We start from the raw sequence: 13,437 nt of genomic DNA on the forward strand, positions 1-13,437 counted from the left end.
TGTAGCCATGCTGTACTTTTTAAGAGAGTTACAGAGTCACCCACAAATTACCTACTACCCAGGACACTGCTATTAAGGTATAGCCTACACCTTTTTGGTCTTATTTCCTACAGGCCTATCTCTGTATTATTTATCTCTGTATCTTAAATGTATTAGTAAATCTTATTTATAAGTGTCAATGTGAGATGCATTCTAGATCTTTTATGAAGTATGACACAGAGAGTTGCAAGTGTGGGTTCACACAGGTATCTGTAGACCAGCATATACAGTACCATTAGACCCGGTAGCCAAGGTGAGCACAACCTCAGTGTGGATCGGCACACTGAGATGATGAGGTAAAGATGTGACAGACGTCGTCAAAAGGAAAGAAATCTGTGCTGTGCTCTGACCTAAATGAACTTTAAATAATGCCACGTGAAACCAGCCTCATGTAGAAGGGCAAAGATTTGATGTTTCCTTTACATGAGATACCTAGGATAGACAGGTTTGTAGGAAACACAATCAAGGTCTGTGAGGCAGGGGAGTTGTTATCTATTAAGTGTGGGGGTTTTGCAGGGATAATGAGAAAGTTTGGTGTGTACATGGTGTTGATGGTTATACAACGTAGTGAATGTATTACTGTCACCAACCGTATGATTATGGATGGTTGGGATGATAGGTTATATGTAATTAGCACAACTTTTAAAAGCATACAAACAGAATAAGAGTTGTATCTTGTTAGCAGCACAAATAGAGTTGTGTGGGAATCTCCAAATACACTCTGCATTCCTGGAAATCACGTCCAGGTGGGGAAATAGGCTGCCCGTTGCCAGCCCAGACTTGTCCACATAACACTGTCATGTGGGTGCTGAGCAGGCTCCTGTGCCTAAGGTAAAGGCCTGGTACCATGCCCTAGTTTCTATTGCTGTGAATGAACACCGTGAGCAAAAGCAGCTTAGGAGGAAAAGGCTTCTTTCTGCTTACAGTTCCATGGCACAGACCACTCCTGAAGGAAGTCAGGGCAGGAGCTGATGCAGCAGCCATGCAGGAGTGCTGCTCACTGACTTGTTCTTCATGGCTTGTTCAGCCTGCTTTCTTATAACACCCAGAGGCACCAGCCAGAGGTAGCATCCCCTACAATGGGAGAGGCCCTCTCACATTAATCATTGGTTAAGGAAATGTACCACAGGCTTGCCTATAGGTCAGTCCGCTAGAGTCATTTTCTCAGTTAAGGTTCCCTCTTCGCACATGATTCTCTGTTGTTGACATTTAACTGGCCAGCACTGCAAGACTGTCACAAACATGCCAGAGACCACTGAAAGTCAACTGTTAAGACAGACTCAGGAGGAAAAACAAAGTCCAGTACAGATCTCCAGAGAGCAGAAGAGTGATTGTGGGTGGGAGATAGTCCTATGGCTCAAGGTTAGAGGTGATTTTGAGATGATCTGGCTTCACCCCCATGATTGTTTCAAAGTATCTACAAACCAAGAGGCTGGTTCAGACTGCTTTGGGTTTCGGCTCTGAGCTTTTGCCACGTGCGTATTATCAACTTACTTTTGAGAAGCTCCTGCTCTTGGCATTGGAGCCAGAAGCCACAGAAGTCTGACACAGACACAGGCTTCTCAAGAATGGACAATGAAGGACACACCTCTCGCTATCCAAGGAGCTCTTTAGACTCCATGGTAGTGATCCTTCAGAAAACTCAGAGTACAATGAATCATCAAACAACAAAGAAAAGGAGCTTTAATATATAAGCAGATGGAGGAATGTTCTATTAGATAGAAAGCAATGGCTTGGAGCTGGGGATACAGCTCCATGCATAAGAGCCTTGCTGTTCTTCCAGATATGGTTCCCAGCATATCAGGCAGCTCCCAATTACCTGTAACTCTAAATCCAGGGAAGAGCACCCTCTTCTGACCTCCATAAGCTCTCTGTCTGTCTGTCTCTGTCTCTGTCTCTGTGTCTGTGTCTCTGTGTCTGGCTGTCTGTCTCAAAAATGTTTTAAATAAAATTAAATACCAATAGCTGTCCTTTTGTCATCAGCTAGCTTGCAAATGGAAATCTCTGGCCCCTCTAAGAAATTTCTAAACATAAAAAAAAAAAAAGTGTGGACTGGGCATGGTAGTACAGACCTTTAATCCCAGCACTTGGGTGACTCTGTGGATCTGAGTTCAAGGCCAGCCAGGATTACATCGTAACACCCTGTGAAAAAAAAAGAAGCCCAGGGTTGTGGGGGCGAGGGGACAGAAGGAGGAAGGGGGAAGGAAGGATGGAAGTGAACAAGTGTGGGAGAAGGTTCTAGATTGACTTTATGCTGTGTTCTAGGTGTCCCGAGATGGAGGAGCAGCCTCACCCGCCACCGAGGGCCGGGGAGGTAGTGAGGTAGAAGGAGGCAGGATGGCTTTGGACAACAAGACCTCCCTGCTCAACACACAGCCTCCACGTGCCTTTCCGGGGCCAAGAGCACGGGAGTACAACCCGTATCCCTACTCTGACACCATCAACACCTATGACAAGACGGCTCTGAAGGAAGCAGTGTTTGACGATGACATGGAGCAGCTCCGAGATGGTTTGTCTGGTTTGTCTGCTTGCCTCCCCACGCCCTCCTTTGCCACCTACACTCCTCACTCTGTCATCCCAGCCTGTGCACCCTGACAGACACAAGTAGAAAGAGGGGGTCTGTCCTGGTCCACTATTGCCCAGAACTGCTTGTTGAGTCCCTGCTGTGCGATTAGGCCTAGGAAGGTCCCCGTGAGTAGAAGCCTATGTGGACTTCTCCTCAGTATGTCTACACTCTGTGCGTGGAGGCTCTGCCACTGGAACTCTGCTGAATGAAGAGATTGACCAGGGCATGCAGCAGGGCACAGGCATCTTACACACGCTCTGTGTGAAGGCCCTGGCCCACAACTGTCCCAGCTCTTAGTCCTGAAGGTGAAGTCCCAAGGCCATGACAAGACTTGCCTCTTCCTCACGGTGTTCCCAGACTATGCCATGCTGTCCTAGAGGTAGGAGGCAGGGATCTGACAGCACTTAACTTGCCTTACATTATTTTCAGCACTCAGCTAAGAAGTATATGCCCATTAACTCCTGAGATTACAGATCTCATTTTACAGGTTACAAAATAGATTCAGAAAGATTAAGATACTTGCCCAAAATATAACATAGGTATGTGTCTGGGATTTTCTGTGAGTCCCACGTCAAGACCAGTATTCAGGGACAGAGAATGTGGCTGAGGGATTGAGTCGTGCTTGGTACCCTGAGGCAGGGCCAAGGCTAAACCTAAGGCCAGTGCCCACCAGTGAGTGAGCTGCATGAGTGGCTTGATGGTGTTTGTCCCAGCAACTTACATTTTCCGTCCTCTACCTCACTCATTACATTCACCCGCTCTGTCCTAGTGCAACTCCACATGATTTTTCTTTCCAATTGTACATCTGGTTTGTTTGACTAGGGTTTGAATGGATAATTAAGTAAATCAAGATTCTAAATAATTAACACCTGCTTGAATGCCTTCTGTAATCATGAAATGCTTGGGTCATCCTGCTGAGAAGAAAGCAAGGGAAGCAAGGCAAACTTCCTGGGTGTTTGCTCCCCCTGTTGGGTTACAGAGTGAGCACACATTAGAGGGGGCTGCTCTGTGAGGAGGGTTCAAGGCCTGCTGAGAAGAAAGCAAGGGAAGCAAGGCAAACTTCCTGGGTGTTTGCTCCCCCTGTTGGGTTACAGAGTGAGCACACATTAGAGGGGGCTGCTCTGTGAGGAGGGTTCAAGGCCCACAGGGAATAAAGGACCTGATACTATGGAGTTCTGTGGTAGAAGACAGTTCTCCAGGTGTCCAGAACAAAAGTGGCATCAGGGGTCAGAAACAGTCCTGGAACTGTCTTTTCCCTGAATTTGCCACGAGCTGGTCCCTGGAGTAAGGCTGGGGTGGCCATGCTCGCTGTGACCTGTGCTTTCTGCCAGAAGTGGATGGCATTTTCATTTGCTTGCGAAGTTGCTTCACCACTTCCTTCTCCATGCTTGATCTTGACCAGAGATAAGAGTGTCCGTTGTTTTTATCCAGCACCATGTAAGGAAAAGGAGAATGGTGGGGTGGCAAGGAGGAATAAGAAGCTGTCTGTGTTTGGAGCTTCCTTATGTGCTTGCCCCCTGATCTCAGAAGCTAAAGAAATATGCAAATATGCCTCAAGAGAAAGCTTGTGGGGGCTTGTTTCCACTGTCAGTTCCCCATCCCCCCTGTTTGAAGTTGAGTTTTCACAACTGAGGGCTCTTATATGAGTATGGTCAGGGAAAGAGGTACCTTTGAGCCAATAGGCAGAATTCAGACCCCTGCTGGTAACCGTGCTAGTGGAAATGAGCAGGCTTTGCAGTCCTCAGTAGTCTGGACACTTTGACTGGCGTTGGTTATTATGTCGGGTCCCAAGCTCTGCACGTCCCAGAATAGAGCAGATGTTAGGCAGTGTGATAGTGACAGTCTTGGGGGAACGTGTGGATGTATGTGAGGATTGGAGGGCCTTGGGAGAGTGTTTGCACTGGAATGAGCCTCCTGCAGGCAAGAGGTCAGTAGCTTGAGACTGTGATAGTAGAAGAAAGTTTGGGAAAAGATGAGTCTCAAGCACTTAGAATTTTTTTTTAATCTCTATGTAAAAATGGAAAGTGAAAAATGGTAAGGAAGGGAGGACTCACAGGACACTGGTGACATACAGCTGCCTGGCACTCTGTTCTCACAGCGTGGTAAAAATGTTGGAGGTATACAACAGGAAGCTGGCAGCCAAGCAGGGTAGAGTAGGAGAGGAAAGTATAGCATCTATCTCTGTGGTAGAAAAGAGCATGCCAGGAGCCCTGTGGCCAACATCTGAGGTACCATGTGTCTCTCCCCAGTGCCCATTGACCACTCGGACCTGGTGGCTGACTTGCTGAAAGAGCTGTCCAACCACAACGAGCGTGTGGAGGAGCGGAAGGGCGCACTCCTGGAGCTGCTTAAGATCACCAGGGAGGACAGCCTGGGCGTGTGGGAGGAGCACTTCAAGACCATCCTGCTGCTGCTGCTGGAAACTCTCGGAGACAAAGACGTAGGCACTTCCATAGCCCCTTCCACATGGTGGTGTTATGATACCTTCCCCAATCCGGGTTGACCAGCTTTCCTCTGTGGGTTCTGAGCCTGACTTATACCAAATTAAGTATTCATCTGGGTTCCACATAGTTCCTGAGTACTCACTAGCCTACAACAGCCACCCCAGCTCATGTGTAGACCCAAGTCTCCCTGTAACTGGCTGTGCACCCAGTCCATGAAACAAACACCTTCCTGAGCCTAGATACTATAATACAGAAATGTCCTAAACCCCATTCGCATAGAAGGTGATCCTCCACAGTGCATCTTCACGAGTTCCACTTTTATTTCAAGTGAAATAAAGAATTCAGAAGTTCGTTTTTAAATTTTTAAACTAATTTATTCAATTTTGTATGTGTGTGTGTATGCATATGTGGACACATACATACACATGGAGGTCAGAGAACAGTTTGCAAGAGTCACTTTTTTGGGTGAGTTTTTGGAATTAAACTCAGGCCATTGAACTCAGTGGCAAACACCTTTCCCACTAAGCCATCTTGCCTGCCCAGAGTATATTTTTTAAAGGCCTTAAGTGCTGCCTTTCAGGAAGTTTCTGCTCACCCTGTACCTGTGTTAGAGCTAATGTTAGCAGGGCACATGGCAGGTTCCCAGGCTGTATTAATAGCTGTAAAACCAAGCCTTCATGCTGGGGCATTTGAATGTCACAGACAAGGCTTTGAAGCATGCCTGGGCTGTGAATATACCTGATTCTTGTAGCTAACACTGGTGGAAGTGGATCCAGATGGGAGAGGTGACCTAGTAAGAATCTCGCCTTCTACTGTGAAATAGCCACCAACAGACTCAAAGGACAGCTGGGATGAAGCTTCATAGTAGGGGTCCATCTTTCCACATTAGTTTTGCATGGCCTAGCAGAAACAGCTAGAGCACAGGGCTGGGAGGAGTCCCAAGAAACTAGCACGGGTCATAGGCCAAACCCAGGGTCACAGTGATAGTGACTGCTGGCCGCAGGGGAACAGACAGTGAATGCTGCCTGCCCTGGAATTGCTTTCTAATTCTTGGGATTAAAGGTGGAGTTTAGGGATAAGCAAAGATAGGGAATGGTAACAAAGGGCCCACGCCAACTTTTCTTCAAAGTACTGTCTAAAGAGGCAGTTACACTTGGCTGGGCTCCTGGGGGAGATGGGATGATGTCATGTGGAGGGCAGGTGCTTTGTGTGTGAGTTTGCACAGTGCACAGTTGAGTGACAAGGAATCAGGATGTGCTTCTTGGCTCTGTTTGCAGTAAACTCTGCTCTCCTTTCTTGAGATTCAGCGTCTGTTTGGAATGGCTTTCCTCCAGACACATGACTGGAGCCTTTAACAACTTGAGCCCTGTTGCACAGGTGACCTCATCACCCAGAAGGTCAGGAACAAACATGGGTCTCCAGCTGACCTCAGAGGCTTCACAGCCTGGCAGGCCTGTCCATGAAAGGATTGGGTGCTTTGGGTTCATCCCCGTGCCTGTTTCACACAAGGATGACTCATGAACCAAAGCTTCAGGAAGTCTAGAAAGGACAGGGACTAACCATGAATTAGGTGTGCCATCTTTACTTGATCTGCCAGCCTCTCCACATGTCCTAAAGGTGCCACCTATATCAGTGCCTGCTCTCTTGGAGTTGACTGTCCAGGAGCCCATGTTGAGTAGACTTGTGATCTATGTAGAAGGGCCTGTTAGAGACCAGGGTACATAGAACGGGCCTAGCCTGTGGGCCCATGCATGCTGTGGGCATGTACTTTTGGGTGACGTTTCCTTTCCTCTCACACCTAGCATTCCATTCGAGCTCTGGCACTGAGAGTTTTACGGGAGATTCTGAGAAACCAGCCAGCAAGATTCAAAAACTACGCAGAACTGACGATCATGAAGACTCTGGAAGCCCACAAAGACTCCCACAAGGAGGTGAGCTAGCCCTGTGGCCATGTGCCTGCAGGCACAAGGAGGTGAGCTAGCCCTGCGGCCATGTGCCAGCAGGACTGGGTGGAAAGGCAGGACCCAAAATGAAATCTCATGCTTATGAGTTCTTTTCCCTTTGACTTGGCCTGGGTTGTCGGGAGTAAAATTCCTACTGCTGACATTAGAGTGGACTGCCACTTTTTTTCTTAACCTCAATTGTGCAGTTCTCAAGTATGCATTTCATAGATAACAGTATTGAATATGTCAGTGTCAGAAGGTTAGACACACGACAAAAGACGAACTTGCAGTAAGATGAAAGTGAGCTAAGGAGGCTGGAGAGAGACGCCTCTGCAGTTAGAGCACTGGCTGCTGCTCCACAAGGCTCACGGTGGATTCCCAACACCGACATGGCAGCTCACAACTATCTGTAGCTCCTATTCCAGGGGATTTGACACCCTCTTCTGACCTCCAACGGCACGGCATATGTGCAGGCAAGATAGCATACACATAGTTTTTTTTATTATTATTACATTTCTACTGAACTAAGCCAAGATGATAGTTAAACCATCCAGCCAGAGCCTGTCTTTGTAAATTGGGCATCCCACTATTAAAAACCTTTTCAGTGTACTCTTAAATATAAGTTATAATTTACTGGGCTGGAGAGATGGCTCAGTGGTTAAGAGCACTAACTGCTCTTCCAGAGGTCCTGAGTTCAATTCCCAGCAACCACATGGTGGCTCTCAACCGTCTGTAATGAGATCTGATGCCCTCTTGCCTTGTTGTATCTGAAGACAGCAACACTGTACTCATATAAATAAAATAAATAATTTTTTTTTAAATTACTATTTTTTCTTTGAAAAATGGTTTAGAAAATATGAGGTTCTCTAAAATGGCCCAGGAAAAGAGTGAAAAAAATCTCCTGCTTCAGATAAATTTCTCAGTACTCTGTCAGTGTAGGAGTCTTCTAACCAGAAAGCACCATACTACTATCACAGTGACCCAAGGATGCCAGCAAGACACAGTGTTCTGAGGTACGGTGTTGGCAGGCCTTCCGCTTTGCCTGTCTGGGCTCACCTTGACTCTATGCCCTTGCAGCCTCCTCCTGCAACCGCTGGCTGTCACGTGGTCAGGAGCAGCTTACCTGTATATTTAGATTTGGGGTTTGGTCTTCATCTTGAAAATTCTTCAGGTCTTTTTCTTTCCTGTTTCTTTCTTTCTCTCTCTCTCTCTCTCTCTCTGTGTGTGTGCGTGCGTGCGTGCGTGTGTGCGTGTGTGTGTGTGTGCGCGCGCGTACACACTTATGTATGTGTATGTGTACAAGTGTGCCTGTGAGGGCGAGAAGTCACCCTTGGATGTTCTTCATTTATTGTCCACCCTTTATTTTGAGACAGAAATAGAAAAAAATAAATCTACAGATCCCACAGGACTGTCCACCGCCTCAGTCCTGGTACTAAAAGTGCCACCACTCCTGGCTTTTTAAGTCTTTTTTTTTTTTTAAAGATTGATTGATTGATTGATTATAAATACACTGTAGCTGTCTTCAGACACACCAGGAGAGAGCATCCGATCCCATTACAGATGGTTGCGAGCCACCATGTGGTGGCTGGGAATTGAACTCAGGACCTCTGGAAGAGCAGACAGTGCTTCGGAGCCATCTCTCCAGCCCGGCTTTTTAATTCTCAGTGAGTGTGTGCAGGTATGCTCATGCTGCTGGATACATGCAGGTGAAGGTCAGAGGGCAATCTCAGAAGCCAGTTTCTTTTTTAATGCACATTCTGGAGATTAAACTTAAGTCTTTGTGCAGAGGCCTTAGCAACTGAGCCCTCTCTCTTATTTTAACCCACGTTCTCCTCCCCTGGCCTCATTGTCTTAGGGAAGATTACTTAGCTGCACATGCAGTTCGTGTGGTGGCTGTACAGTGGTGTCATGTCTCTCTCGTCTTAGTATATTTTCCTGTCCTTACATGTAGTGCTGTGACCCAAGACTGGCTTAGAATGGATCCACTTGTTTTGAGGATCCAGTTTCTATGTCTGTCACCCAAAGGCAATGTCTGCTTTCCTGAGTGATCAACACTTCTAAGTGTGCTTGTTCCTGGGGCCTCTCTTTTTTATTATTATTGTTTTTTAAGACTTATTTTATATATATGTGAGTACACTGTCACTGTCTCAGACACACCAGAAGAGGGCACTGGATCCAATTACAGACGGTTGTGAGCCACCATGTGGTTGCTAGGAGTTGAACTCAGGACTTCTTCCAGAGCAGTCTTAACCACTGAACCATCTCCTGGGGCCTCTCTTAAGGTGGTGGTTTTAAATTTCACAATGAAACCCAGGCTGGCTCAAACAGAACTGCTCTAAGAGACTGACTCTGACTTCTAGAAACCCAACATTTGAAAACTAAAATACATCTTAAAAGTTACTAGAGGTCCAAAGAAGTCACTCAGAGGACAAACCTCACTGCATGAGGTCCTAAGTAAAGCCAGGGTTTATCACATGCATGTGCTCCCATTGCCCCTATGGCAAGATATGAAACAGAGACAGCGGAGTCTCTAAGTTCACAAGGCAATGAGACTATCTCACACAACCGCAAAGTGTATGAGAGACCCTGGTGCAAACAAGGTGGGAGACAGGAATGACGCCGGAAAGTTGTTCTCTTGAGCTCCTCATGTTCACTATGACACACTTACATACACAGACATCCAGGTATAGGGGAGGGAGAGAGAGAGAGAGAAAAGGAGAGAAAGAGTTAATTTAAGGGGACAGTAATGGAGAGATGGCTCAGCAGTTAAAAATACTTGCTGCTCTTAGAGGACTCAGTTTCCTTTCTCAGCATCCATACAACCATGAGTATCTCCAGTTCCAGAAGGTCCAGTGGCCTCCCCTCGCTTTCTGAGGTACTGCATGCATACGGTGCAAATATGTGTGTGCAGACAAAACATTCATGTACATTTAAAAAAAATAGATTTTAAAAAGGCTATTATTCAAAACTGGAAAGGTAGAACTGGTGGCAAGATGGCTGGGTCTTTATCAATAAGCCAAAGTCAGCTATCATATATTCTTTCCAAAAGAGCTGTGAGTGCAAAATGAGTGTCTGACCCATTGAAAACGCTGCCTGGGGGCAGTAACCATCCACAAATGGCAAACTGCAGAGCCTGACAAGAGGCTTTAGACCCCGGCTGAAAGATTTGCTTTTGAAAGTGGTGTTTGTCATCTTAGACATAGTTCTTTCATAGTTCCAATCTGAGGAAACGAGTCTCTGCCAGGACCTTGCTGTCTGTTTAATGGATGATGTTGCATTTTCCTACCTGTGGCATTCATGAAGTTTCTGTGTGTTATGTTGGGGTTTATGTTCAGCAAACATCTTAAAGGGCTGAGTCTGATATGGTGGCCTTTGTGATAACTTCATTCATACTAATGCTCTTCTCTTACATCTTTAGTCTATCTATTAGGGCTGATAGAGAAGCTCTCCTCTGACTAGTAAGTACAGGGTTTTGTTGGCCAAGAGAACTGGTGGCAGGCAGTGCTTCTGAGGCGGTGTGAGGTATGAGAAGATTGGAAACCCAAGTCTCAGTAGAGCCTGCTGTTCCTTCCTTCAAGGCTAGGGTCCATTCTCTCATGTACAACCCACATATCCAGGGCTGTTTGTGAATGCAGGAATAAAGATGGTGGTTTCTATATATAGTCAGGTGGGCCTTGCCTCCCAAGGGCCAGCCCCAGCTCTGGATATTTTATTTTGTTGGGGGCAGGGGATGTTTCACATTAGTCCATATTTTATTCTATTTACCCACTTACAGAGTAAAATGTTGGCTAGGCAAAGTGGTTCATACACGCTATCCCAGTTGCCAGGAGTCCGAGGCAGGGGGATCACTTAAACCCCAAAATTCAAGGCCAGCCTAGACAATATGATGAGTCCTTCCTCCTTACAAAATCATATAAGGGGCCAAGGTTCTTCCTACAGAACCTGACAGCTAAAAGCTGTCCTTTGACCTCCACACACACCATGGCACCATGGCATGTGCCTGCAAGAGAAGATCAGAGGGACAGTAAATAATGTATATATTTCTAAATAAGAAAGGAAAATAGTCATGTTAGAGTAATGTCACCAAATATTTCTAGTTGCAAACTATAAATGTTGGTGTCTAGGACATCAGAATCCAGTTTTGGGTGGCATGGCTTTATTTGAGGAAATTGGATTCTTAGCTAAATATTAAATAACTTTTCTCTAGAGGTTTTGTTTTTAAATCTTTTCCGGTTAAATTTTATATTTTATGACTTGAAGTCACAGAAAAGCAAAATCAGACCAATGTTGCTTGACAAAAGAAAGGGGAGCTTCCTGGCACTGGCTGGCTGGCCTTACCCAGCAGTAGGCTGGCCTTCTCCAGCTATAGCGTTTGATCAGTCCTTTGAACAGGTAACTGTGGCAGAGTAAGCTTGTTCCTGAGAGGTTGTCCTCCTTCAGGTGCCAATTAAAATTCCCAGCCACCCTGTCTCCAGCCTGTGTTCAGGAGTGACCCTCTGCACGCCCAGGCATCAGAGCAACACAGTAACTACAAGTCACTGCATCTCTGCGGACCTTGCTTTTCCCTATCTGACAGCCCCGGGCTCAAGTTCAGGGTTATCTGTATATCTTCCAGTTCCAGGATAACAGCAGCAGTAATAGCAGTGGCTATTGAGAAACAACCTAGGGGTTGGGAATTTAGCTCAGTGGTAGAGTGCTTGCCTAGGAAGCGCAAGGCCCTGGGTTATGTCCTCAGCTCCAAAAAGAAGAAGGAGAAGGAAGAAGAGGAGGAGGAAGAGGAGGAAGATGACGAGGGAGGAGGTGGAAGACGACGAGGGAAGACGAAGAAGAAGAAAAGAAACAACCTCACAGATGCTAAATCTCTAGTTTTCCATGGGCCCCATCTTTGGATGTGACCAGAAGCCCTGTTTCCTTAAGAAATTCTTGCTAAAAAGCAACAGATGAAACAGATGAAATCGGAAGCCTAGATAGCCTCCTTGTGTGGTTCCTAGTTGTCGAAACAGCAGCTGCTAGTTAGCCCCTACTCACTGTTTTATCACTGACCAGGGCCAGGTAGGAGAGGACAGGGCAGCCGTCAAGTCTGTAGTGTGTGAGTTCATTATAGCAGGGGTGCTGTAAGTCAAGAGCCAGTGCCCCAGGCTGAACCCACTGCAGGGACTGCCCTAGTGGGCCAAGCCCAGTGTCCTGGCTGTGGATGGTCCTGCCGCTGCACTCCTGCTGCTGCTGTTGAGGGCAGAAGTCTGTACTGGTGAGCTGACCCTCTGAGAGCCATAGCACCTGCCCCTTAGCTGACACCCGGCCTTTAGCTTCACAGCTCTGGAAGGCAGCCGCTTTGGATGGCAGAGGCTTGCCATCTGAGGCAGAAGACAGGCTTGCACACTGCTCACAGGCTGTGGCTGGATATGTCTCTGAGGCTTCCTGATGTCTAGGGCTGTTCCATGTGTCCTTCCCTGGAGTGCTCCTATTGGTGAGGTGAGGTGGTTATGTCCCCTTTACCTTCTCTGTTGAGGAAAGTATGCCAACCTGAAAGAAAATAGAAGAAAGGTTATTACATTTATTTACTGTGTGTGTCTCATACATACACAGTAAAGTAAATGTAGTTTAACTGCATTTCATTGACTAGATCCAAGAGGCCATTTAACTTCAGCTGAAGAAGGAAAGAGCCTCTATCTAAATTACTGTAAAAATGACTTGTATCCCTAGGCTGCTGCCTGCTTCAGTCCACTCTGTCTGTGGTTTATATTTTCAGGCCATCATCAGGCCTGGGCTGGAAGGCACTGTAATTCTTTAGAGATAGACAGTAGACTTAGCAGTGCAGACATGGGCTCAGCTTCTCAATTATTTCAGAGCGCAGCACCTCCAGCCTGTATCTGCCACTCCCGACCCTACCTCCTAGAGCTCCTCCCACTCCTTATCATTTGCCCCTGCTGTCCCCAGTCTACCCAGTGAGTAAGTCAGTCTCTCGATTAGTGGGCCCGTGCATGCTGCAGTGACTCCATAGAGGTCAGAGGACAGTGTGTAGGATACAGTTCTCTCTACCAAGTGGATCTCAGGGAATGAACTCGGGTCATCAAGCCTGGTCCTGTGCGTCCGTTCGGAAGGGTTTGAAGCCTCTATCTGTACGTGTGCTTTCCTTTTTTCCAGAGAAAAACACTCATCAGGTTGGGATGAGTGGTAAGATTTTATAAACAAATAATTTAACAGTTCTCCATCCAGTCCTTCTATAATTTCTCTGGTGAGAACAGCAACCACGGACATGGAAAGAATTTACCTGAGCATCTGCTGACTGAGGAAACAGCCAGGCCAGAACAGCCTCCAGAGCCAGAGCTGTCCTCATCTCTCCCCTTCCACTCGGAGTCCCAGCTCCTACTGTGCCATTTTGGCACATTACTCATTTATTATTGTTTGTTGGTGGTGATTATTATTATAGACAAAACTTCTCTGT

At 46.6% G+C, this 13,437-nt stretch overlaps 1 protein-coding gene across 36 annotated transcripts in view; it reads left to right on the plus strand.

Moving 5' to 3' along the window:
- The window catches only part of Clasp1 (cytoplasmic linker associated protein 1), a 221,554-nt gene that overhangs the window by 194,641 nt on the left and 13,476 nt on the right, over positions 1 to 13,437 (plus strand). For 32 of the 36 annotated variants that reach the window (NM_001427589.1, XM_087580613.1, XM_087580631.1 and 29 more), the window contains 3 exon segments: positions 2,305 to 2,548; positions 4,855 to 5,045; positions 6,852 to 6,980. In NM_001427589.1, the coding sequence (NP_001414518.1) occupies positions 2,305 to 2,548; positions 4,855 to 5,045; positions 6,852 to 6,980 (564 nt within the window). 36 annotated transcript variants of the gene reach the window in all.

The sequence above is a fragment of the Rattus norvegicus genome, chromosome 13 (assembly GCF_021556685.1).
Source record: "Rattus norvegicus strain SHRSP/BbbUtx chromosome 13, alternate assembly SHRSP_T2T, whole genome shotgun sequence".
Taxonomy (NCBI): Eukaryota; Metazoa; Chordata; class Mammalia; order Rodentia; family Muridae; genus Rattus; species Rattus norvegicus.